This window comes from Labrus mixtus, chromosome 11, assembly GCF_963584025.1.
Source record: "Labrus mixtus chromosome 11, fLabMix1.1, whole genome shotgun sequence".
NCBI classification, from domain to species: domain Eukaryota; kingdom Metazoa; phylum Chordata; class Actinopteri; order Labriformes; family Labridae; genus Labrus; species Labrus mixtus.
The window spans coordinates 22,468,691-22,495,235 of NC_083622.1; the positions used below are offsets into that span (position 1 = coordinate 22,468,691).

General features: G+C 39.8%; 3 protein-coding genes across 4 annotated transcripts in view; 2 read left to right on the plus strand and 1 right to left on the minus strand.

The window, feature by feature from the left end:
• The first annotated feature begins 74 nt into the window (after nt 1–74).
• LOC132984215 (lipid scramblase CLPTM1L-like) lies at nt 75–7,851 on the plus strand. Of its 2 annotated transcripts, XM_061050945.1 has the most exons (18): nt 76–319; nt 440–656; nt 1,162–1,253; nt 1,500–1,677; nt 1,796–1,923; nt 2,442–2,520; nt 2,642–2,759; nt 2,954–3,048; nt 3,215–3,299; nt 3,733–3,833; nt 3,927–3,986; nt 4,091–4,141; nt 4,228–4,310; nt 5,002–5,036; nt 5,197–5,252; nt 5,421–5,465; nt 6,442–6,575; nt 6,835–7,851. In XM_061050945.1, the coding sequence occupies exons 2-18, from the start codon at nt 456–458 to the stop codon at nt 6,899–6,901; spliced, it is 1,608 nt and encodes a 535-aa protein (XP_060906928.1). In that variant the 5' UTR covers nt 76–319; nt 440–455; the 3' UTR covers nt 6,902–7,851. The 2 variants fall into 2 exon arrangements, with proteins under 2 accessions (XP_060906929.1, XP_060906928.1); XM_061050946.1 differs by having other exon boundaries at nt 75–656; nt 1,799–1,923.
• A 1,313-nt stretch (nt 7,852–9,164) lies between these two features.
• Nucleotides 9,165–10,999, minus strand: LOC132984218 (E3 ubiquitin-protein ligase TRIM47-like). The gene is made up of 2 exons (XM_061050950.1): nt 10,909–10,999; nt 9,165–10,591 (listed from the first exon to the last, which is right to left on the minus strand). Exon 2 carries the CDS (start codon nt 10,587–10,589, stop codon nt 9,399–9,401), a length of 1,191 nt encoding a protein of 396 aa, XP_060906933.1. The 5' UTR covers nt 10,590–10,591; nt 10,909–10,999; the 3' UTR covers nt 9,165–9,398.
• A 3,706-nt stretch (nt 11,000–14,705) lies between these two features.
• The window catches only part of sntb1 (syntrophin, basic 1), a 42,293-nt gene continuing 30,453 nt past the window's right edge, over nt 14,706–26,545 (plus strand). Inside the window, exon 1 of the mRNA XM_061050951.1 lies at nt 14,706–15,453. Coding sequence (XP_060906934.1) covers nt 14,907–15,453 — 547 coding nt within the window. The 5' untranslated portion in view covers nt 14,706–14,906. The remainder of the gene's footprint in view (nt 15,454–26,545) is intronic.

Genomic DNA, 26,545 nt, shown 5'->3' on the forward strand with positions numbered 1-26,545 from the left:
TCGGTCTCTTCGTTATCCTTAATTTCTCAGAAAAAAATCCAGGACATAACCTCCATCTGCACGCTTTACACAATCGTTGCCATAGTGACCTATCTTTGGCCGAAGTTGTTCCACTCAGAAAAAAAATTGACGTGCCTAATATATAAACTGACTTTTTAAAACAGTCGGAACGAACTATTTAATGATTCTCATTTATTTGAGGGATCAAGATTTAGGTCACAGGATTTTAGAAACGGTGCAGGCGCAGCCGCGGAGTTTCTGTCAGCATCAGCATCCTTCCTCTTCTGGCTGCAGACTAGGCGACCGGAAGGATGCTGTGGTAGGGAGGAAGCGTGAGGATTTTATTGCTTTTTGATTTTGTTGTGTTGTCTGTCGGCTGTCAGATTATAATCCGATCTGTCATTTTTTTATGATGTGTTTTTCGTATGTATCATCTTAGATAGTCTGTATCCACAATGATTCCATCTTGCTGCTCAAAGCCTGCGGAGAGCGGCACTAAAAGGAGCTCCATCGCTAAGCTGCTGCTCGGGGTCTTTGTGGTTTATATACTCCACACCGTGTGGTTGCTTTACGGATTTCTTAACACAAAACCCTGCGATAGAAGCAAAGGAGAGCCCTGTATCGCCTCGTACCTGGCAGCAAGACCAAGGCTACAGGTAAGCACGGGCCTGTATTTCTTTTCCTTACTGCTAATAGCTAAATAAGGGGCAAATAACCTCCATGACCCTGCAGCTAAGACACACTTGGCCTGTGTGTTTAGTTTAAAATAACTATACTGACTGTAACATGTATAAAGTATAAGTATAAAGCCATGGAAAAACACGTTAGTAGTTGATTTGCTCCTTGCCTTTTTTCCAGGAAAAAATAGTTTTGTGTGTTTGCATGATAAAGGACATCTTCACAAAGATGGATTATTTTGATTTGAAAGCGATTATACTGTGACACAGTAATCTCCTAACACATATAATAAATGACTGTATATTATTCAATTCAGTTCAATTGTTAATGCATTGGGTAATATCCACTAATTTGGAACGCTGTTAGGTTTTCTTTTTTTTTTTTCTAAAGTTGTCAGCAGAAGCATCTTATTTTAGCACTGGACTCTAAAAATGGACTTTACAGTCTCCTCTCTTCTCCTCTTGTTTTTTTTTTCTCCCCCAGCTGAGTGTCTTCACCTGCCTCGTGCCAGACAACAGCCAACTCAACCTCGCTGTAAAAATAGACTCATTCAACCCGCACTCTACTTTTGAAAGGTGGGTTTGATTCAAAGACACATCTGTTAACCGTGCAAATTCAGTTAACAGTAAATAGTAAAAGTCCCTACAGCTAATATTCAGAGGATGTTTTTAAAGGTTTATTTAAAAGGAATAGAACATTATCATTACAACTATAGATATATTTCATTGTAGACATAGACATGTGATATTTTTTACTTCCTGATTTTCCAAATATCATTCTCTCTCTCTCTCTTTTCTCCTTCCCTCTCTCTATATATGCAGGCAGGTAAATATCTCTCTGCCACAGGAAACCCGAGCTAATGGCACTCTGTATGCAGTTGTGTACATTCACAAAGCCGGTGTTTCACCTCTGGAGGACAGCAGAGAAGTCCACTATGCCGCTCTGCTCACCACCTACATCACCCCCCCTCACACAGCAGGGCAGAGAGATGGACAGAAGGTAAAATGTGATTCAGTATCTGTCACGGTCTGATCATATTTCAGCCACACTGTCACCTTTACTGCAGATTTAAACATGAGGCCCTGCAGCAAATGAGTTATTTCTGTATCTCCATCAGAAGCCAAGTCCCAGATCTGAGAATCCCGTATCCCATTGGAGACCTCACTTGTCAATCACGATGATGTCAGAGGACTTCACCTTCAGCAAGGCGGGGCTTCCTAGTGATGTGCGGCGCTACATGAGAGTGTAAGTCACAGGAAGCTTTGGAGGTCAGGGTTGCTGCTGCATCGCTGCTTCTCATCAGGATGTTTTAGTGCTTCGGTGGCTGTTCGGGAGAAAATCTAATTTATGTTGACATTTCTATGTGCTATTTATAAACACAATTTGTTATAAAAGGACCAAGAAATGTGTGGCTGATGTTCTTAAAAAAGGAAATCTATGACGAGAACATGAAAATAATCATAAGCAAGTGTCATACTTGTTACCATACTGTCATTTAAATATCAGTATATTCCTTAAAAAAATTAAAAAAAATTAAAAAATCCCCCCAGCCAATCCTCATAGTCCTTGAGTTAGTCTTCTAAAATGTAATAAGATGTGCTTCATCATAGCCACTATTATTGCTGCTCTGGGTTAGTTTTTTAGTGCTTTAGCACATTTAGATCATGAAGATATATTTATGTCTCTCCTCCTCCTGATAAAAAAAATGAATATGCCACAAGTTGATTTGTGTTGTTAAATAAAAGTTTGTCCCTGTCTTGTAGCTCACAAGACGGCCGACAGATGATCTACCTTCCTCTGCTGCTGATTAACGAGCTCAGCTTCAGAGTCAGGGACCTCATGGTGGGACTTTTTATTTTTTTTAAACATACAGACTCTCAATCTGAAACCTTAAAATAATAAATGTATATGTTTTGGAGTGAAATAGCTGTGAATGTACTTTTTTCCATACACACATTCAAAGGAGATCAGCAGCAGCACGGTTCAGCTCCCTCTGACTGTGTCCTACGAGGGAATCTCTTTGAGGGGCTTCAGGTTCTGGGTTCATCTACAGGACGTGGTTTACTCCCTGAGACAGTTTGGTGAGCTCAAAAGATTAAAAAAAAAAGAAATAGTTTGAAGGTTTCTGTTTTTAAAGAGGATTAAATAAGTCCAGGGTTTCTAGTTAAGGGCAAAAGATAATTATGTTTATTTTTTCTATAGATTTTTTTTATACGTGAAAAAGAAACTAAAAGAACAAACTTAGTTTTCCGTTTGTCTCTTTGTGCTTATCTAGGCTTCACAGAGGAGAACATAGATGAGATTAAAGAAACATTGGTGGATTCAAACCTCTATCTGTTAGTGCTGACAGCACTCATCACAGCTCTACAAGTAAGTTTATACAACAGAAATGCAATACCATACACGTCAGAATCCACTTCATGAATCGTGCATTACTGTTTAAATCCCAGTCCCTATGCGTGGCAATTCAGAAAGATCTCAAAGGAAGACTTGTATAAATTAACAGTATGTTGTCGTTGTTTTTTTTTTTTTACAGTTTATCTGTGAATTTTTGGCTCTTAAAAATGACATCAGCTCATGGAGGAAAAAGAAGAGCATGGCAGGGATGTCCAGGAAGTCAGGTGAGAAAACCATCGCCGCAGTTTCAGCGGATGGCTGTTCATCATGAGTCTGGTTTTGCCCAAGGTTTCTCCCTCTTAAAGGGAAGGTTTTTCCTCGCCACTGTAGCTTTGCTAGATGTTGTTTAGTGCTCATGATGGATTAACATTGGGTCTTCTTAATATAGCAATGAGTAAGGTTGTTGACCTGCTCTTTATAAAGTGTCTTCAGATAACACACAGCCAATAAAACAATTGATTAATATAAAAAAATACAGGACAGATTCATTAGTATTGGAAATGATTCTTTCTAAATGGTTGCAGTCGTGCTTTGTTGATCAGGCAGTCTTCTTACTCAACATTATATCACAGTTTTAACTGCTAATGGTCAGGCCAATGAGGCAGATGATATTGTCCAAGTAATGGCCTGTGTGTTTTTCTGTCCCTCTCTTTGTAGTTCTGTGGCGTAGTCTGAGCACTCTGCTGATTTTCCTCCATCTGTTGGAGGAGACCAGTCTACTCGTGCTGATTCCTGTTGGACTGGGAGCGTGTGTGGAAGTATTTAGTATATTTGCTCTTTTTTGTTTACAGAAAGAAACAAATTAAGCCCCAAACAGACATTTTTAACTGATTAACGTGTCATTCTGTCAGGTCTGGAAGCTGTTCAAAGTTTTTAACTTCCAGTTTCAATGGAAACGCTCCAAAGTCACTGTAAGTTTGGCAACGTTTAGCATTCATATGAATAAAGACAGATATAATACAGACAACCAGTAAACTTCAGTATCACCTAAGCTGACTTCTGTTTGTCTGTGCAGGTAAGTAAACTGGATGAAGATGAGAGAAAGACAGTGGAGTATGATACACAGGTTTGATTATCTTTGCCTTTTTTCAGATTCTATATTCCGCCTCTGGAGTTGTTTAATTGTTTTATTTCTGTGCATTTTCTCTCTAGGCATCCAGATACTTATCCTACTTGGTCTATCCTCTGTGTATAAGTGGAGCTATTTTCTCTCTGGCCTATTTACGTCAAAAGAGGTGAGCTGACTGTTGAATTTCATATTTCTGTTTTGCCACAGGGTTTCATTGTTAGTGTTTCTTCGCACTCTTTAACCCTTTTCACACATACGGAAATCTCCTGAAAAACTGAGATTACCCGGCTGTTTCTGTGTCTGTAGCTTTAAATGCAAATGAGCTGTGTTCAACCACGCCCCTCTCTGGAAGGGCTTGGTTAGCTTGGGCACTTGCATCATTGTTCATAGTGGAAAGGGCAGACTCAGAGGACAGAACAAACACCTAGCTGTGGGAGTGTCACCCACCTGGGGGAGGGGTTAATGCCCTTTGTGATGTCACAAAGGGAAAATCTCCAAACGGCCTGTTATGAGCACACATTTTCTGAAAAGTGGAGCAGGCAAAAGACAAAAAGGATGGACTTTTCTCATATTTGGGGGGTTTGTAGACAGACCAGAGACACGTTTTAGTGTTAGAACAATATGGTAAAGTGTATTTTGCATAATATGTGACCTTTAAGTACTCAGATTCAAATCAGATCTGAATGTTTCTAAAATAAAATTAAGATGTTTTTGGTTTTAGTATCCGCTCCTATGGAATTGTATCAAATATAAGTGTTGGTTGGTATACAGAATTAACAGTAATAAAAAGATAGGACATAAGCTATATATTCACTTCTGTTTTTTTAGACTAACATTGAATTGTGTTGTGTTGACAGTTATTATTCCTGGTTGATCAACAGCCTGGTGACTGGTGAGTTGACTTACTTTCATTTACATCATAAGAAGTTCATCTAGTGTCTGATTTGTCAGTTCATTTGAAGTATGTCAGTATAAGTCATTGAGTAAGTTGTGCTCATTTAATGAAGCTCATGCCTTTATTTTTATTTACACATGACCTCTGGTCCTGTCAGGAGTGTATGCCTTTGGCTTCCTGTCTATGGCCCCACAGCTCTTCATCAACCACAAGGTATGTCTTGCATTTATCAATTAGACCACATAACCCAGCCTTAAGTGTATTATTATCAGTTTTTAGTATAGAGTGAAACTGGATTGTAAATTGCTGTATGAACTGTCTGCTGCCACCTTTTTCTTTTGTCTTCCACTTCATGTTTTTTCTCCCATCCCTCTACATCAGCTGAAGTCTGTGAGCCATCTGCAGGGGACAGTGTTGATGTACAGAGTGAGTGTCATTCTTTTTCTGGCTCATATGAATATTGTATTTAAAGTCTTTCTGTTTGAATTGATGTTTCTGTTTTGCAGTGATATTGGTTTGAAAATCAGTTAGATCTCTAAAACATTGGTTCCCAAACTGGGGTCCGGGCCCCCTTAGGAGGGGCGTCAAAGCTCTCAGGGGGGACACGAGACTTTGCACATATTAACTATGATACAGTTTATACAAAGGTCTTTTGGTAAGAACAAGTGTGTGCAGGTCTTTTCTGCTGGAATTTTATCAATAAAAACAATTAAAGGAGCACTATGTAACTCTGACAACTAGTGTTTAAAAATGGTACTGCAGTCCAAATTCAAAACACTGGAGAGAGCCGCCTCCCCACCGCCCCCTCCTCCCTACAGTCGATGCCCTCCACGGCTTCCATGTCGTGGTAACAGAAGCTTCACTATTTGACCAGCTTTGCATCATTCTTAAAACATATCTGAGTTCTAACCTCTCTCCTTTTTTCAAAAGCATCTCCAATATTTATCCTAGTTTTACCACGTTTCTAATCGTGGAGCTTATTGGAAAAAATTACAGGTGCTTTCAAGTCAGTTAGAATCAGATATATCTGAACCAGTTCTCTTGCCCCCTTTACTCGTTTGCCTTTTGCCTGGCAAACAGAGGCACATTCCAAAACAGCCATGCAGGGGTGCCTTAAAACAGCCTACTTTCTCTGGTCAAAACAAAAACAAACCATTCTGAAATAGAATCGAAACTTAAGAGGAGGATATATTGGCTGCTGCATTGTTGCCAGAGAAGCCATTCTCCTTTATGTCTGATGCTATAGAAGGGTTCTTTAAGATTTAATTCAGTAGATATCTTACATATTGGTGCTTTGAAATTGTTCATTTTTGAAAGCAATGTATCACTTTTTTGTGTGGTAAATGCTCTGGACATTTTTTGCTGATTGCTAAGGTCATCTTCTCTTCCTCCTCTCCACCAGGGAGTGAACACGCTGATCTCAGATCTGTGCTCCTTTGCCTCCTTTCTCTCCTCTTCTGCATTCTTCTCCTCCTCTCATCAACTCTCCTGCTTCAGAGATGAGCTTCTCTTCTTCCTCTACTTGTACCAGCGGAGGTAGAGCCCTCCTCAAAGACACAATACTACTAAGCATTCACATTTGTACTTTATAAAATGACAAAGGCTCTTGAAAGACAAGATCTGACATGAAACACTGCAAGACATACACATAAAGTTAGATACTGGAGGGCAGGCTTTTAACCTTTCTTTTGCTTATGTAGTTTCAAAACATCCAACTACATTTTGGGATCACCTTTGACCTGAATGACTCTTGTATGGAATATGAGTAATTGATTTCATCTCTTGTTTCTAACAGGTGCTACGCCGCCAAGACCAGGAGGCGAGAGTCTGGGACTCACAGCAAGAAAGTCAAGACTCAATGAGGAGAAAACAATTTTTAACCTTTTTTTTTAACGATTGCACACAAAACACAGAAATTGATCTTTTAAAAAACATTAAATACGTTTTTGAATATTTAAGATGTGAAATGAAGACTCGGTCAGGACTCTCACACATTCTGTGTGTAACACAGCAGCTTCAGACTGATCCAGGATTAGCTGTTCTGCCTCTTAAGTCTTCTCTGATGCAAACTCCCAGAGCTGCTGTTGCTGCTGCTGCTTTCTACCCGGCATCATGAAGTTTCAACTGGACAGCAAAAGGGACTGAAGTCTGCAGAATCTCTGCTGTACTCATTAAGCTGGACTCACCTTCAAGACAAAACTTCATTTGATTTTGCTCTGTGCACTTAAAGTGAACGTTTTCCCTGGTCCACTGTAAAGCAAATATCCACTAAAACAGCAATGATTATATTCAGTGAAATACTTAATGTTTTCAAGGGTGCATCTTTACATTCAAGGACGATTATTCTGCCCAAACTCATCATCATGTTTGCTTGCTTTGAAAACCCGATCCTGACTTGAATTTAAAATAATGTCCTGAGGTTTGAACATTGCATGGCTTTGCAACAAAAGTGATAATAGTAATAATAATGATAGACATGTAGATGAGTCCTGCACGGAGCAGAACAGCAACTTAAAGCACTTTTCATACTTCATCCTTTTTGATCAACCTGCTGATTGGTAGTTATTCTCATATCTCAGAGATGCCATTAGATAAAGTTGTTTTGTCATCCACAGTGTTCATTCCTGTACAGTTATTTTAAGACTGACTTTGCAATGTTAACATATTAAGAGACTACACTATCAACAGTAAGTTGTCACTTCCTGCTATTATCCTGAAGGCATGTGTCTAGATCCTTGCAATGCATTTTGACTAAGATAAGCTGCTTGACTGAAGAAGGTTGTAGAGATCAATAAACTTTTTACACCCTTTATTTTTTTGCTTCTAAATTTGAACTTACTTGCTGAATGTTCTAGCTGAGATGTGGAGACAAAAATCAGAAAGTACCACTATATAAAAAGACATACTCTTACACATGGTTTGAACAAATGTGTTTTTCATGGTTAATTACTAGCTAATGCTTTACAGATCACTTATATGTGTGTATTTGTTACCAGAAATGACATTGGTTTATGTCCCCCAACATGGCTTGCCTTTTTGTTTAAAATTCCCCTCAGAACAGGGCTGCACGGAGGTTCCTGGTTCAAATCCCCGTCGGACAGGAGCCTCTGTGTGGAGTTTGCATGTTCTCCTTTTGCATGCGTGGGTGATCAGGGTGATCTGGCTTCCTCCCACAGTACGAAAACATGCTTGTTAGGTGACTCTAAGTTGCCCGTGGGTGTGAATGTGAGAGTAGCTGGTTGTAGGTCTCTATATGTCAGCCCTGTGATAGACTGGCAAACAGTCCAGGGTGTACCCCGCCTCTTGCCGAATGACAGCTGGGATCAGCTCCAGGTCTGATTAGTAAAGACAGTATTCATCCCACCTTGGATGGTGCAGCCCTTATTATCTAGAATTAAGGCTGAGTTTATTAAACCATGACATCTCAGAGTTTAGACCAGGAGGCAGAGCTGCAGTCTTACACGCTCCTCTGTGCTTCTTTTAGAGCAGGTTTCTAGCCACTATGTTCATTTTAATCATACAATAAAGAGTGTGGCTGTCCCCAGACCAAGACATTTGAATAAAAAAACAGTTACATTTAAAAGTACAGACATACTTTTGAACTCAATCAGATAAATAAACTTGATTATACCATTATTACCGCTTAAATCACAAACACCCTTTGTTGAAAGAAAGGAAGGACGATGTATTTTATCCATAGTGTTTTTCTCAGCGAGGTCATTCTTTAGTTTGACAGATTTGAGATATGTCTGTAACATTGTGAGTTATTATTTATCACTGATAGTTAAAGTAGGCCGTTTACCTAATTGGCATTAGCCTACATCAGTATTTGGAACAAGGGAGTTTCCTTAGCAATGTACTCTGATAATATCATGAATTTAAAAAATGCAACATTGCCACATATACAGTAAGCAATTGCTTTTTGATATTCTTCAAGTAAGTTTAGTGAAAAATCTGTGTTTCTTACTGCTTGCTGGTTGAATTGCCTTTTAATGATTTTAATGTGGAAATAATAATAGTTGTTGTACTTTATGAAGAAGCAGGTCATGACAAAATAATATTACATTGACCACCATATATCAATTAATTTGAACCATTCGTCATCCCCAAATAAAGACACAACTGTAGCAATAACATGTTATTTTATTTCAATATTTCAAAAGATTTGAAACATACATTCATCCTTTTTTTTTAACGTAAAACTGATACACTGATAAAACGATCAAACGTGCAACTTCCTTTACACAGAACTTACTTACATTGCCTTTAAAAAGATGAGTCTTTCATGATTAGTTCTGACTGTATTCAGATTTGATGAGAATGGTTTTAAATACGCTCTGGTAAAACATAATGTGACGTTTAATTTTGTGATAATAAAATCAGAACAAATACAATAAAAAGAAAGCATAATAATAAGACATCCTGAGGATTCATGGTCTGAACCTTCATTTGTAGCCATTGTTTCCAGCCAGATGTGTCTTGACCACAGAACAGAAAAATTCTCTCTTGGAATTTGCAGCCAGTGAAAGAGTAAATGGGGGTGCCGGTTTCTGCATCACTGAAGGACACTAATCCGTTTTCATAGTCTACACACACCATGATTCTCTCAGGTTTTTTCGTGAAGCCAAACACAACAGGGTTTTTATGTAGAGCCATGCCGCAGCCACATTTATGAATATACCTTATGATCCAGCTTCCAGTTTTAGGGTTACTTTGGAAGCTCTTTTTCCTTAATAATGACTCTCTAACTACTCCTAAAAACCAGTCGGTGCCTTCTGAGAGCTGAACGTGATAGCAGAATCTCCCTTCAGAACAACCAATATTGCCAGGTAGGCATTGAAAAAGGCAACATTGGCTTTGTTCTTCTATTGCCTCATCTTTGGCTTTCCTCGTGGTCTGCATTTTAGACTTCTGACCCTTCTTTCCCCGCCTCCATTTAACCTCCTGTACTTCCACTTTTTTAATCACCATCTGAGCTGTCTTGTCCACATATGCTTCCTCTAAAGGGACAGTATCATGAGCGCTATGCTCTGTACAATGAACACAAATACGAGTCAGGTCGTTCCTGCAGAAGAGCTCCAGAATCCTGTTGTGTTTCTTGCATATTTTGTCCTCCAGGTTGTGGATAGGGTTAGTCAGTTTGTGTCCCTGTAGGGCTGCCACTTTCCGATGAGGCTCGAGGTGTGTCTTGCAAAATGAAGTCAAACACACCAAACAAGTTTTAGAGGCTTTAAACTTTGTGCCCAGGCAGCAGTCACATTCAACCTGCCCTGCTTTGGCTGGAGTATCATTGTTAGATATCTCATTTAGTCTCTTCTTGAAGTTCTCCACTACATCTCTGAATGCCGTGTTGACACAAAGTTTGAGCCCTTTGCTGAATTGCTCATTGCACAGGGGACACTTACACAGCTCCTTGCCTTCCCAGTGCTGGCTGATACATTTCTTACAGAAGTTGTGTCCACATGGGATAGAAACAGGCTCGGTGAAAACTTCCAGACAGATGGAGCACATGAACTGATCTTCAGACAAGAAACTGCTGTCTGTGGCCATATCTAGAGGAAAGCAAATCATCTTCAATGGTAGTGATTGTTCGGCAACTAAAGCTACAACTATGACATATAAATAACAAAACAATCAATACTGCAGATTTTTGGGTATTATTATTTGGGTAACACACTTGTGTTAAGAATATATAAAAAAAGATCAAAAAAAAAAAGTGATCAGTGGGTCAGTAAGAGGCTGCAAACTGAAGTTTGAAGAAAATCCTTTCACATTACAAAAAAGTGTCAACCTGATTAAGAGAAATGCAATTGACCTATTTCAGAAGATAGTCTAGTGTAAAAAGATTAACAGGGCTGTTGAACTTTACCTTGTTGACGGAGCGCTCTGCCCAGTTGTCAGCCTATCTGTGTCTTTCTGTTCAAACTGAACTGTGTTTAACAGAAACTTTTTTTGACTGTCCCAATGTTAAGTTTCGTTTTCACTGAAAATGTTGCTCCTCCTCCCCCCATGACTCACACTCCACATCTGATTCTGCTTTGACCTCAAATTACTTTGTCATACAAAAAATGACATACAAATATTTTTGAGCATGATTTATGATACTTGATTAGAAAATATTTTTTCAGTACAACTTCCTTGTGTGTCAGTGTGCGTTTGCAGATTCACTCAAACCATATCAAGAATCTGTCACTAAACGCAACAAAAGGAAACCAGTTTGTTTTTGGGTTAGTCAAGCTCTTACTTCCTTCATCTGCTCATATTGTTGCAGAGACAACACAAACTTTATAGTGCACTTACAGGTATGCAATTTCAAAAACCCTGGCTGTAATCATTGTGTATTTGCTGTCTTTCCCTGTTTATCCTTGTGTGGGTGTGTGTGTGCCCCACACTCTGAAGGGCAAGGCTTGCGCAATCAAGCATCTGGCTACATACATGCTACTCATTAACTCATCTGCTTCATAATAAGAACCCTGGTTTCTGCTCCACTTACCGCCAGATTATTCTGTCTACTCAGTGGTAGTTTATTTCCTTGTGTTATCTAAAACACTTTCCAAACAATGAACAATGCATCTCTGAAGATCAGTGTCAAAGTTCTTCTGAGTCAGTCACTCAGCTCAAACCAGCCAGCCAGTCAGCCTTAGGCCTTCTCACCTGAAGTACAGTATATCTCCTTCAAACCTTCCAACTGCATCTGTGTCAGTTTCTAGGTTCCCATCTAACAACAAGCCTTTACATGCACTTGAAGAGCATTGTTTTAGTGTGCAATTGAAACTTACTTACGTCTGAATAAATCGGTTATTCAGACTCAAAGTGTTGTTTATATAAATTTTAACGTGTCTGAACCAATGTAAAAAAAAAAAATCAGGTTCATCTGCTTGTGCCTTTTTTAACCTGTGTGCATGACTGTTGTCAAAGCACACCTTTAAATGTATTTAATATTAAAGGTACCTGTGCTGTGGAGGTTTGGCCGATATAATGCTTTGGGGCAAGGTTTTTTACGAGGTCCCACTAATGTACTGAACATATGCACAAAGGCATAAATGTAGGTAAGGGCATGATGCCATAATTCCTGGATTTTTTTTTGGCAAAACACTTCAACCATTTCCTTATTTTAAGCTTCAATTCCTCTTAAAACATGAGAGGAATCTACATGGCATGTCTCTCTTTCTGAACAGTACAGAAAGCAAGTTCAAAGACCAATAATATAAACCACATGTACACTTACATAGTTATGTGTAAAGCATCTCTCTGCTGCTGCTTACTGTTTTAAGTATAAAGTCAACATGCCATGGCTGACTGGAGGTTCAAAATGATGAATTACAAACTGGTAAATAACCTCACCTGTAAAAAAAATATTGCAATATGTGTTTGTTTGTTTGTCTTGAAGGCCATTACCACAACAAAGAATGTACATTTCATCTGATAGCTCATTTCCACATAAAAGAAAAAATCTGTTGCTGCTCCTACACCTCATTAAGCCAAAATAGTCTTAGTCCATTTCAGGCGAGAAAATAAATACGCTAATCCCCTGTTTGGTACAGTTCAGTTGTAATGATCAGATGTAGTTTAGAGGGCGGGCAAACACAGCATGCATGGACTATATATATCTCTGTGATTAAACAATGATTAATTATGACACACAGAAGGAATTATACAATATGAAATCATGATATAAAAAAAAACTGATGCTTTACATTTATAGAGGCAAAGACATATAGCATATATAGCATTTGGCTATACATTAAAGAGATCTTTTCAAGCTTTTAACTAAGTATTGTGACTGTAGTTAATTAAACTTAACAATTTAAAAATATATATCTTCATCATGACATGTACTGTTTGAAATCAATCTATCAACCATAAAGAAAGCTCCAAACCACAACAATAGTCATATAGGCCTAGACTGCATTCTATGTTACTGTATATTAATTAGAAAGACCCAACATAAATCAATAATTGACAAACAATTGGCAATATTGGCAAAATAAAACCTTTTTTTTAAACAGGCAGAAACTTCAAGAAGAAACAGACTCATGGTGGACAGCCATCTGCTGCGACCAGCTGAGAAAGTGGGATATATGGAGAGGCAGAAAAAGACAAAGAGAGATGGAGATACAGGGTGATTGGTACATGTCAGCAAAAATCAACAGGAGATAAAATAGATGAATAATAGCAATAGCGAGAATAAATTCCTGAACCTTGCAAGGCCAATGCCATCCATATTTGACCAGTTTCATGAAATTTACATTAAACCAAATGTAAATCCTTTTACACATCATGTCAAGCCCCCATATATCAAAACTAAACAGTGGGAGGGGTAAGGCTCAGACCTGTATGGGAGTTTAACATTTAACCAGCTGTTCTATGAAATGACTTAACTTGAGACTCTTTATCCAACATACTGTGTAGGAACCATTCATGTTGCTTGGAAGGAATAACAATATTTTGGGGGAATGAAAGTCAGTTTGTGTCAGGGAACTTTTCAAATTTACAATCACAAGAAGTTGTGTTTGTAGAATAAAACAGAAGAAATCTTTATTGAACAAGAATCTGTAATTTGTTACGTCTACTGAGGATGAGACAATGCCCATAGAAAACGGATTCAAAGACATGTATCAGAAATCAACTCCAACAGTCGCATCTAAATTATAAATCTCCCTGCATGAGGATATTTGAATGTCATTTTGTTTACTGTTTTAATTGCACTTGATGTATATTGTTTCTTTTGTAACTTTGCCTTTTTAATTGTGAGGGTTTCCCTGTTTTTAAGCAAAGCAAAGAACTCTTGCTGTTAGGCCAACGTCAATTTGAATTGTAACCAGTAGGTGTCGTAGCTTTGCCAATATATCAGCGTGAGGCACAGTTTCCATCAGTCATTGGTTACTGCAGGAATGATGACTCGCTTCAGACAGGCCACATGAGCACCCAGAGGCTCCAGTCTTTCGAGTGGTGACACTGGATTCACCCCTCACAGTCTGAAAGTTCAAGTATTTGAACCATGAGGCGCCCGTGGGATCGACAGAGCTTTGGGATGTCCTCTAAAACATTAATAATAATAATAATGATGATGATGATGGAGGTGTAGAGTTAAGCCTCTGAGGGGGATTCTCCAGGTCAGAGCCCCAAACAAAATCACCCACCTCTCTCTCCATCTCTTTGTAACATGAACACGGGCACATGCGCATTCCTGTACGCGCGCAACCGACCTCAGGTCTGCAACGGGAGCGCTTTCTGTGACAGAGGGTTACAGGTCTATGAGATGGGAACTAATATGTTGTATTTTTTTTTTTTTTAAAGCTTTTAAAATGTACTTTTCCTTTAGGCCTATTTTTTTCATCACCACTTGGCCTAATTACTGTACGCGAAATAGCCTCTTTTATTCAGAAAATAGGTTATTTAAGTTGAATTTAAAGCAAGTAGCCTACGTCAATACGTTTTGACATCACACAATATCATTTTTTGGTATTATAGTGCAAAGTGTAGTCTGATTGATAACGGGACATATTTTCCAGAATGTGCTGATCAACTTTGCTCTAGCTGTCACCTCTCAGACTTCCCGGCAGATGGTGAACACTTTTTTTTGTGCACACAGGATCTGATCAGGAGATGGGATCGGCTGACGGCGGGGGGGAGCAAACTCCACCCAGCAGACAGGATCTGTGGCAGGCGGAGCGGAGGACAGTGTGCGCCGAGAAGGCTCAGGGTGGCTGGTCGGATGGTGAGGACGTCTGGACAAGTCCCGCAGAAAACTTGAGAGGGGGGCAAAAGTCCAGCCTGAATGAGAGGCAGGCACTGTGGAAGTTCATGTGCTCGGAGCGTGCTGGGAACTAAATCACATGGCATTTTAAAAGACATGCTCCAAAGATGGCGGTGGTACTAGGGACGAGAGTTTCAGGTGCCTCCGGAGTGCAAAAAAGTGGGTTTGTGGAGGTTTTGGTGCGGGAGCGGTGGCACAAAGTTTTGGTCAACTTAAACGAGGAAGCGCTCACGTTGAGCTGCGAGGAGAGCAGCGTTACAGACAGCGTGAGCGACAATGTCAACTCCAACGGCGTTACCAACGGATCTTACCTTGACAACAACAATACCAACTCCAACAACGGTCCCCAAACTGTGCGCACCGCGTTCACGGACCTCCCGGAGCGAGTGCCCGAGGCGATCGCCAACAGGAAGCGGTGCGTCAAGGTGACAAAGCAGGAGATCGGGGGTCTCGGGATTAGCATCAAGGGAGGAAAGGAGAACAAAATGCCGATACTCATCAGTAAGATTTTCAAGGGGCTCGCAGCGGATCAAACCCAGTCCCTGTACGTGGGGGACGCCATCCTGTCCGTGAACGGCATGAACCTGCGGGATGCGACCCACGACGAGGCTGTGCAGGCGCTGAAACGGGCCGGGAAAGAGGTGACACTGGAAGGTAAGGAGGGCATTCTTTTGGTATGAGTGAATAAAAGAAGCAATGGGGTACCCAACGAAGAAGGAGGGCGGGGGTTGTAGTGGATTTCCCAGCATAGAGAAGAGTAAAGTGTAAGATCTTTATGTAGCCAAGGCCACATATAGGTTTGACATATGTCGAAGACACAAGTTGCTGAGTTTCCCTCTTATTTAGCATACACGGAAATAGTGTTTAACCTCACTCCCTAAATCAAAAGGAAACTGAACTGGACCTTACTGGTAAGCCATCCTCCGGGGAAGAAAGCATGTCATTAATCCACATAGCTGTCTGTATGTGGTGCCGGGCTGTCACTGGGTCAGTGGTCCTCAGGACACCAAGTGCTGCACTTTCACTACTCTGCAGGTTGATTGCATTCACTTTCAGGTGTAAGTCACTCCCTGATTAAATAAATGAGGAACAGCAGGGCTCTGATTGTTGGTAAACCTCTGATGTAGTTTTTGATTTATTTTCCATTACTTGAAAGAGATGCTGGTTCGAGCTGTGTGATTGTATTTCTGAATGCAGCAGCCCGTATATTATTCATACCTCAGTTCATCACATATTTTATTACAAAGTCAGAATTTGTTCCCATCATAGCTTGTCTCTGAAGAGAACTGAAACTTTAATATGCAAATTTGCCTAATTTACAGCAGCAGAAGGGAAGACACCTTAGTTGTGTTTCAACTTTACCATTGTAGAGTATGGAAATACTTTTTTTTGGGGGGGGGGGGGGGTGGTGGTAGGTGATTGACTGCCAGCACAAAAGAATAGTTCATAAACTTGTTATGCAACCAGAGAGTCCATGGGAGAATAATTTTGGGTAAAACTAATCTCACATCTCCTTCCCTTATGTTCTTCTCTGCATGGCCACTTTTCCTGAAGCCACACGCACGCAGGCACACACGCACACACGCACACATAAAAGTGAGGCACACACACTTAATTTCAATATATTCACACAGAAAGTGCAGCCGAGTTGGTATTTTGTAGATTTTAGCCACAGACTGTGAAAAGATTTTAGCCAACGGTGAAGGTAAAAAATGAGGATGATTGCGGGCAGATTCCTCTGTGATAATTTTACTCCCTTAACAAACACACACACATGCACACACACATGTACAAACACCCCTGCACATCTGAAAATGTTGCACACTAGTGCCCACTTCTGAATTTGTTTTTTTTGTATTCTTGTTCCTGTGAGGACTCGTGGACCCAGGATAGTAAGAACAAAGTGTCTCTCCCTCTGTCTCTTTTTTTCCACACACTCTTACACTCACACACATTCATACATGGTGACGATGATCCTTCCCAGGGGGATTCAGAGGCTACACTGATGAGGAAAAAGAAAGTCCCAGCTGAAGACAGTCTGAGATAAGAAAGAAGGTGCGAGGGGATAGAGAGGGAAGAGGAAAAGAGTGAGAGATGGGGGGCTAGAAATGAGTCTTTAATGGGGGAAATTGCTGAGAGGTAGAGAGATAGAAAGTGAACAGGAGGAGATCTAATGAGAGCGGCTAATAGGCTGATATTGCAATGACAGTGAGGGTTAACTTAAGGCTAACAGAGAGACACCAGCTCACCACTACTGCTATTTAACAGTGATCAGCAGTGGAACATGGTAAAATAGCGACAAAGTGTGGCTGCCAATCGAGTTTCGTGGATCTGTGGGGGTTTGAAAATTTTTTAAATACGTAACCAGGCATTTAAACTTTAATTTGAAATGAAAAGACATGAACACTGACTTTTAAATCCTTAAAACATGTGATGCATCTACTTTTTATTCTTGAGTGTAAGCCATTTTCTAAGATGTGGGAAACTGTGAAACATGAGGAGAAAGATCAAGAGGAAACATCTGATTCAACTAATAGGAGAGATGGTACACGTCTCCTGGGAGGGCCGTATGCGTCATGGTGTGCGTACATGTTCAGCACGCTGCATTTTGTGAAGTCTGTGTGAGTGTGTATGTGGGGGAGCTTGCATGTTTTCAATGTGTGTATTTTGCTGCATAACAGACAAGCTTTCATGGAAACTCATGAGCAAGATGGAGAACAAATTCAGCTAAACTAGTCAGCGATCGCTCTCCTCGGCAAGCTGCAGCTGATTGACATGTTCATAATCTTCTCCTAACAGAAAGGATCACAGTTCAAGTCCAACCAGGTCAGAGGGCATCCACTTTATTTAGGTGTCCTCTGTGCAAGATGATGAATCTCTGCTGGCGCTGTTCTATGGCTCAGCATGCAGTCTGACAAGCCCAAACTGAATGCCTATAGGGATCAATCAAAGTCCTTCAGATGTGCCACAGAGTTCACTTGCAACAATAGGAAGTGTCATTGTGGAGAGGAACTGAAGAATTGCACATTGTCAATGCACAACTCCTCTGTTTAAGTACACTGTTAAAAAATGCTTGCAAGAAGGGCTGAGCAATTTATCTCATTTTGAATCCTTATTGTTATATGAGCATTTGCTATGAATGAAACAGAAAGTCTGAATTTATCACAATAAATTGTTAAATGTAAGCAAGCGATGCTTTCTCACTCAGCATGCTTAAGGTTTAACCTTTCAATGGAGGCCTATTGGTAGAATGGCCGTGTCTTTACACCATATAGATGCAGTCAAATGAAGCTGAAACTATCTTATCAGGTACCCTCAGATTAATTGGTCCCAATTTTGAAAAAAACCCCGACTTTTTGTATTTATTTTGGGTTCAGCAGAAACATTTGGCAAACCCAGTTATTGTGTAAACCACAAAGAGTGAACTGTGGATTATAGATCATATGAACACTTTCTATAATGATTGCACTATTGAACAATGTTTTTGTACGCCATGTTTTTCTCATATTATGCAGGCCTACTTGCTAGTTTCTATTGTTACAGAATCGTTCTAATTTAAGCTCTACAATGTGCTGCCTTTGACACTAAAGATCGTTAGGTGTGCTAACGAGGCCCACCTGTACCAAATTGGGTCACCATTAATTATCCAGTCACAGCAGGTCATGGGTAAAAGAAAGCGCTTTGATAGATTGCTGTTAGCCAACAACACAGGTATAAATAGTAAAGTTATAATTGCGGTGTTTAATTTGATGGTTTCAGAGTTTTGTTGCTGTGCGTGCTGTCTCTCTGCAAGGTTGAAACTAAACAGAATCCTCGGTAATGTTATGTTTTCCTACTCTGACAAGTCAAAATGTGCTCAGTTAAAAAAACGCCCACAGGCCAGGTGTGTGGAGGAGAGAAAGTATATGCAAGACTTGAACTTTTCTCTCAAGCTTTCATTTCTTTCATTCCACACATAACAATTTTTTTTGTGTGCACAGCTGAACACCAACACCCCGGATTCCTCTACGAGAGCAACTTGCCAAAAGTGTGTGCTGTAACTGTACGATTAAATTTCAAACAGACAGCATGTGTACCTTTACCTGCCTTCTCTGCTCATATTGACACACAAGGATAACTGCTCCTTATGTTCACAGCTGTCCTAGTTCAGTCCATTACACTGTTTAGTTTTCCTCCCATTGTTTGTTTTTGTGTATGGCACTTGCATGCAATGAAGATGGAAAAATTAGTCCGTCCATGGGTGTGTTGTGTTTTTTCTCTCAGCATACGAAGCAGCTTGGCTTGGAGAAGTGTGTGGTTCAGTTCTCTTGTTTTAAGAAATGAAACTTTCATTCCTAACTTTCTGACATAGTTTCACAGCCAGATATTAAATAACAAACACTCACCTTGCATAAGGTGGAGGTCGGATTATTTATTAAGTAGATATGAGCGTGATGTTAATTGTTCCCATGTGTTTGTGAAATATAGTGTAGGCTGAACAGAGCAACCCCAAGGTTGCTAAATAGATTTTCACTGACCTCAGAGCAGAGCAGCCTGTCTTAGTAATGAGTTGTGTAGAGAATACAAAGAAGTATAAAACTCTTGAACATTTGATAATGGGATGTGAGAATCTGAGCCTTTGTAGTTCTTATTAGTTTATATAAAGTAACTCCAAAGCAATGTCAAAAGAAAACCCTTTAGTTGATGGCATTGATACTGTACTAATTTCTGCTCCCATATAGTTGGGTAGATTGTAATTCCTAGCTGGAAATGGTAAATAGTTGGCTTATGTTTAAACTGTTTAGCGTATCACTTTTCTTTTGACTGTCGCTACCAAGCTAGTTACAAAATGTTTTGCTTGTTGTTTGAAATTGCTGCTTGCTGCTGACTTTCTGTTATAAACTGTGTTTTGTCGAAACATGTGCCTGGTTAATAAGGCTAAAGCGTCAAAAAGTCTGGGGGATGCCTGGTTGCACCTTTCTAAGCAGAGGCTAAAGTTCTCGAACAAGGCGGCCAGGGTTCAACTCCGACCCTCTGCAGTCTCACTCTCTCATCCCTTTTTCTGACTCTATCCACTGACCTCTACCATAAATGCATAAAAGCCCCCTAAAGATAATCTTGAGAGAGAAAAAAAAAGGTTAGTATCTTTACCAGATAAGGACCTATTTGAACACCCCAAATTAACTTTTGTTGTTATCCTGGGAATTCTAGTCAGTGTAGGAGTTGAGAGCAAACCATGAAGTCAGGTGACTGAGTATAAAGAGCAAGAAAGTCCACATAAGGAAGAGGTCTCCATGGATGGTAAACACACACACACACTATTACACATTTAGAGCAATTAGAGTGGATATCTTAAATTTAGTAGCCAGTGTACTTATTAACCCAAACCCATGATCTTTCCCTGAAGCTAAATAAGTTGTTTTGTTGCTTTTGCTTTTGCTTATGTGTTTGTTTGCTTATAGTGGGCACTTTACAATGTCATATGAGTTGTACTGGGAGTCGTTGACAATGTACCCTTTTCAGTCAGGTGATAAGTTAATGTGTAGCTTAACCAAATTTTTCACTTTCAATTTTCACTTTTGACGTTGTGTGGGTAGTCCTTGAAAGGTAAGATAAAAAGACATCCTCCTCCAAAGTCATTAGATGCTGAGTTTTGCTCTTACAACAAGCAGAAGCATATTTTGTAAAGGCCCAGAGAAATTTGAAGGTACATTAGCTTAGCTATTATTAGACAATCCCTGCTCTGGTGGGAGAAAACAGTCTGGGTTAAATCTGGCAGTTGCTACAGTCTCAACAGAAACACACCAGGTTCAATTCAGCCCAGTCACACTGCGGAAGAGGAATTTACTAATTTGTCCAAAACTCCTATAAATAAAAGAAACAAAGAGATTGAGAACTAAAAAAGTCTGAGAACAATAGAGAACATCTGTCACACTTCAGCAGACAGGATGTGAGTCAGTGTCCTGTAAGCGCTCCTGTTGATCCCTTAACAAGCTGAACCTGTCATCACCTGACATCTGGATGGGTTTGTGCATGACTTTGTGAATGTGCTGCTGTCAGCACTGTGATGTAGAGTGTGAGTGTGTGTGTCGGGGGGGGGGTCTATGAGGATGGCCTATTTCAATATTTACAGTGTGTGCATGTTTGTAATCAAGTTTAGTCATCAGCACTGTAGTCTAGACAGTGTGTGAGCGATGGAGAGAGAAAGAGATTGTCAGTGTGTCTACCAGCTGTCTGTTTATGTCATTAGAGAAACCATCATCTCCTCCACTACTCTTTGTGGAGTCTGAGTCAGAGTGGATGATGATGATGATGATAATAACAACGACAGAGGTGATTGTTGTGGCAAGGATAATAGACAGAATCATTCATTCCCCTCCTCTGTGAATGATTATTCAGCCTAAACAAGCAGAAACAAAGAGGCAAAGCTCGTCTGTTTTGTTTTTTTTCAGTTTGCTTTGTTTACTGACAAAACTTCTGCAGGTGTAACCATTCTGTTTTTGCATTTATTTGTTTGTTTTTCCCAAGATTCCCATCCCCTGTGACATCATAAAACTAGCTGTTGGACTGTGACTAAATAAACCATTTTAATTCTCCAATTAGGGATTTTAAGTTGACCAAAAATGACCCCAATAACAATAGGCTAAGTGTGTTTAACTGTTATGCTGCTTTACAGACTACTGTTGCTGCAGATGAATTTCCATCATGCATACTTTATATGGATGTGGTTTAGAGTGAGTATGGTGGTTAATGATGCAATTTTCTATTTCAAATTAAAACACATTAAACACAAAGGGGTCAAGTTGAAAGACTAATCTCTTTGACCGCTAAAGTAACTGCATGCTAACATCCTTTTGGTTGAAGAATTGGCACATGCTACACAGTGAACTGATATCAGCGGAGCTCGATAGCTAGGACGTTTTTAACGAAACCTGTAGCTCCTTGATGCTTCTCGACCTTGCAAGTAGCGCTATAGGTTATCTCTCCAAGGAGTTAGCCTGTTAGCAAGCTGTTTGAATTTTTTTTGTGTTTTTGTCAAGATGTTAAACAGCATAACTACAACATGAGGTAGCCTTCTTGTTTTCGGAATTCTACACATAAAAAAACCCCCAAGTTAGTTCACTTTAGCTATACTTGAATCCACCATCATCAGCAGTGTTTAAGCAAAGACTTTTATCAGATCAGTTTCTGGAATACTACCTTATTTTTTGCGAGTTATGAAGTTGCAACGAGCTGGTAACTCTTTGACATGAATTTCAAAGGTCAGTGTCAATGACTACTTCAACCTATAAAATTTAATTCCTTCTATAAAAAGGATCTCCGCCCGAGTAACGGCTTATTTTTCAGTGAAGGAGGTATTTGAACTCTTGAGATACTGCTTCAAACCTCACAAAAAGATGCCTTAAGAGTGGATTTGTAAGGGTCTTTTGTGCTGCTGAAGTATCCAGCTACCTGCACTTTGCGTAAAAGAAGTCAAAGGCTTCATTCTGCAATCAGAGGAGCCTTTTTCCTCTTTTCTAACTCTTTGCCCCGGTCTGTTCTCTTTTTTTTTTCAGCCTCCACTTCCTCTCAGAGAGACTCAAGAGGTTTCTTTTTGCCTCTGGTTTATTTTCCCACCAAATAAAAAAACCCTTTTAAACATATGGTAGAAAGCCAATGGCTTCAGAGATCATTAAATGCTGCTAAGGACCATTAAGTGAAAAAGACAGTGTGACACAGAAAAAGTAATTACAGCTGATGTTATAGAGTGGAGAGTATGAATGTGCGTGAAAGGGGTCGAGGTTGCTCGAGCACACACGCTGAGGAATGTGACCGAACAAGTGTGTGTGATTGAGTGTGTGTGTGTGTAGTCACTGTGAATGAAAGTGGTAGAAACAACTGAAATATGTAAACTGTTGGCTTCAGTGTCAACCCAACAAGCTAACACAACACAAATTGCATCAGTTTTGGGTAAATGTTTGAGTGAATGGTGTTGGGACAATTTAAAATATCATCAATGGAAGCGAATGGTCTTTTTCACTGGTGAGTTGAACAGCTGGTCCTTGGTGATATGATGCCATTCAGACATCTGCATCATTGCTAATGTTACTGTTTCCACGTTATGTTTAGAACTTGAGTCGCACAGAAAGATTTAGTTTGGTCTCTATGTGCAGTCTCACACTTAAGCAGAAAAATGGAAAATAAATTTGGACAGATGGGGGGGAGGGCTGCAGCTCATTTGGATCTTTTTGGTTGAGTTATATAACAGCAAACCAGCTGCTTTCCAATGAATGTTCAAGTAGTACAAGTCCAATCCTCTCCAAGTTCTCCTCATGTTATTGAGGTTATTGCGCACAGTTGGCCGTGTTACAGAAAAAAACAACACGACCCATGGGAGTTTACACACATTTACACACTTCCACTGTGATGATCACATGGACTCCACCCGTTTTATTTTCCCCTCTGCTGGAAACACTCACTGCTCTATTTCTGGTCCCAGTGACGCTGGTCAATGAGTTTACATTTCCCCTCTCCAGACTGTCTCAGTGAATGTTAACTGAAAGTAAATCACCCGCTAAATATCATGCTTGTGTAAAAGATGTGTTGGATTCGCCTCTAGTGTAGTCACTACAGACGGTAGACTGTTGATTTGAAACCCATGAGTTGTAAGGATAGACTTGGAAACTGAGCTGTTCAGCCACAAAATCACAGTATGCTTAAAAATTCATTGAGTTTATGTTAATCTCGGCCTCGTCTCTGTCTGCATTTGGGCTGTACAGTAATCATCATTTTTCCCATGAGCAGTATACAATGATAAATAGTTCAGCAGAAATACTTACATTCTAGATTCGAAAAATCACAGCTGTCTATCCTCGATATATGAAAGACAACCAATCAATTGTAGAAATGGTGATTATTTTGTGTTTATTGTTTCTGCATTCTGTTTATTATGTTGATACTTCTTTCATTAAAATCTTGTAGAGTCCAAATCAAGATTTATAGTTAATGCCCCAGATATCATAGGGAGTGGAAGTGGTTTTGATTTATAATTCAGCATCAAATTTCAAAAGTTGATAGTTACACCCGCATCACCAGACGGATGAGTGGTACTGATGAAGTTGTTGAATCATGCCTTAATTATATTCCCAAACACTTACTTTGTGATGCAGAGACTGTGTGGAAGTCTATCTTATTTGAACTCATCCATGAAGTCAATATTTGTGTTTGTTTCATGACAGGAATGTTCAGTTGAGAATCTGCTGCTTGATGTGTGTTACTTATCTGGATCCAGACTTTAATGCAAACTCCATCAGAAGGATAGACTGATAGAAGATGGGAAAGGAGGGAGAGTACAGGGAAACCGCTCTGTCTATGTCAGACTTGTGTGTGCTCAAAAAAAAAGACAAGATTGCTTTGTGTTATTTTTTCATTTGTATTGCTTTTTCCTCTCTGAAACCAGTGTCAGACATGCATCATGACATTTAAAAAAAAAAAAAATGTCAGGACGTTCAGGCTCTGATATTTTCCAAAATCTTGCCTTTACAAATGCACCTCACAGCGGGAAATGATCAGTTCTTGATGTGCTCTGACAATTCCCAAATACTCTGTAGGGTTTAGGTATAAGGTTTATAATTTGCTAGGTTAAGCAAAAGAAGGAGGAGGTTTATTCCATTATGATGACAGCTTGTTTCTTGGTTTCTCTACATATGTGGTGCATTTCTGCTAAATGTGCACAACAGTGGAAAACAATATTATGACAACCAATAATAAACAGCATGAAACAGAAAAAATCCCATCAACCCAAATGATGTCATTAGCCTTCCCCTTACTCACCGTGACTTTTCCCCAATATCACTGCTACACATTAGCTTTTGCAGACATTTTACTTTGAAGTCGGCAGGAGCAAGTCTGTATAAAGTTGGTGTGAAAAATTCTGGTGTTTCAACTCACACCGGCAGCCCGTCTGGATAGTGTCCGGACAATTTCAAGAGTGCAGCGCATGTATGAGAGGGGCTTAAAACTTAATCCTACAGTAAATCTGACTTTGTGCCTTTTTGCATTCTCATGAATTCACGTCTCCTGACAAACAAAGACAGACAAGGTTGTCATCATCCAACTGCAGCGGATTCAATCTTCTCACCCCATTTGCTGAGCTTGTGTTGAACCTTGTTATGATGCATTTTAACAAACGGACAGGCAGTGTTTCAGTCTGTGAACACGACCTGACTGTGCGGCTGAATGGCATTGTAACTGTGGGTCCTTTGAGGACACTGTCACATTCCCACTGTCGACTCCTCATTGTTATGTGTCAGCCTGTCATCTCCTGTCCACAGGTTGGCGGTTAGGCTTGTTACTCCGTCTCACAGGGGTCTACAGAGCTTCTCCCAAGAATACTACACATGCCGGATTACAAATGCCACCAGCCATATGCCAATTATACACCACTCATATTGTGGGCTGTGCTAATTAAACAGCCAGTGCATACAGAGGATCCAGAACAATCAGGACCAAGAGAGCACACTGAGCACGCTCTTTATCTCTGCCTCTGTATTTCTGTTTAAAACAGAAAAAACATTGTCCTTGTCGTCTCTCTTCTTCTTCCCTTCTCAAACCTAAAAACACAGGGAATTTAAAATAGCAATCAAACCTCCAGTGATTCTGAGTTTGACATTTACAAGTAAAGCTTTTCATTTCACTGTTTGGAAATGGGAGTGTCTGAGGTATTCTGCAGCATCAGATGGGACTGTCCTACATGAGGAAATATCGGATGATGTGGGGGTAGGTTCAGTGTTTTCCGGATTGGAAATCTCTGGATACTTTGTGCCTGTGGCTGCAGAGACAAGCTGTGAATCATTTAATGCAGTTTACAGAGTGAACGCTTTCATTTTGAAGAGATTGACTGAGAGCTGAAGACACACCACAGTCTGTTTTGCCAATTCCAAACGAGCTGTTGGGCACATTTTTGTTGATGTTGAACGCAGAGAGATCCAAATGTTCCAGCTCATTACGTAAGGCAGACAAAAGTTAATAACTTAATCAACTCAGATGATTTCTGTGCATTAAACCTCAACTAAATTATTTTGATTCTCTCTTATGTCGTAAAAAACGTTTATATGTCAATAAATCATCTATTTACGTTATTCAAATCTAATCCAATGGCCATACATTTATTGGATGGTGTCATAACTATTCTTTCAAAAGACAAAAATGTCAAACCAGCAACTTTTAACAGCATCCATCACAGTTCAAGCATCATTCAAACATCTAAGAGATCTTGCTGACAATTGTACTTTCTCTCTCCTGTCTGCTGCATTATGACAGTCTGTTAAACTAGCAAATGCCTCGGTGTACCACAATTAATAAACAGTATCTATATGTAATTAGTGCATATTTCACTGTGTGTTTTAATAATTACACAAAAAACGACCTGGCAATTGTCTGTTATGTCTTATTTTGTAGTCTGTAGCCCCTTCTTCCTTTTTTCCTGTTTTCTTCTTCTTTGGTTATTATTACATATTCGTTTTGCCGCCTCCCCTCTGCCCTTTTTCACAATTCCCTGTGGGAGAGGATCTGGAGCTGACTGGGAAATTGAAACAGAGTTTTGTCTGTGATTCCCCCATCATTTGACCACAAAACACAACACAGAAATCCACCACTGCTGTTGATCTAAGCTTCCGCGGCATCCTCACATCTTTCCTGTGAATCATTGTTTAGACAAACTACCTTCAGAAGAGTGAACTTGTGGCTACAAGGTTGATCATACTGTAGGTTCTACTCAGATTTTCAC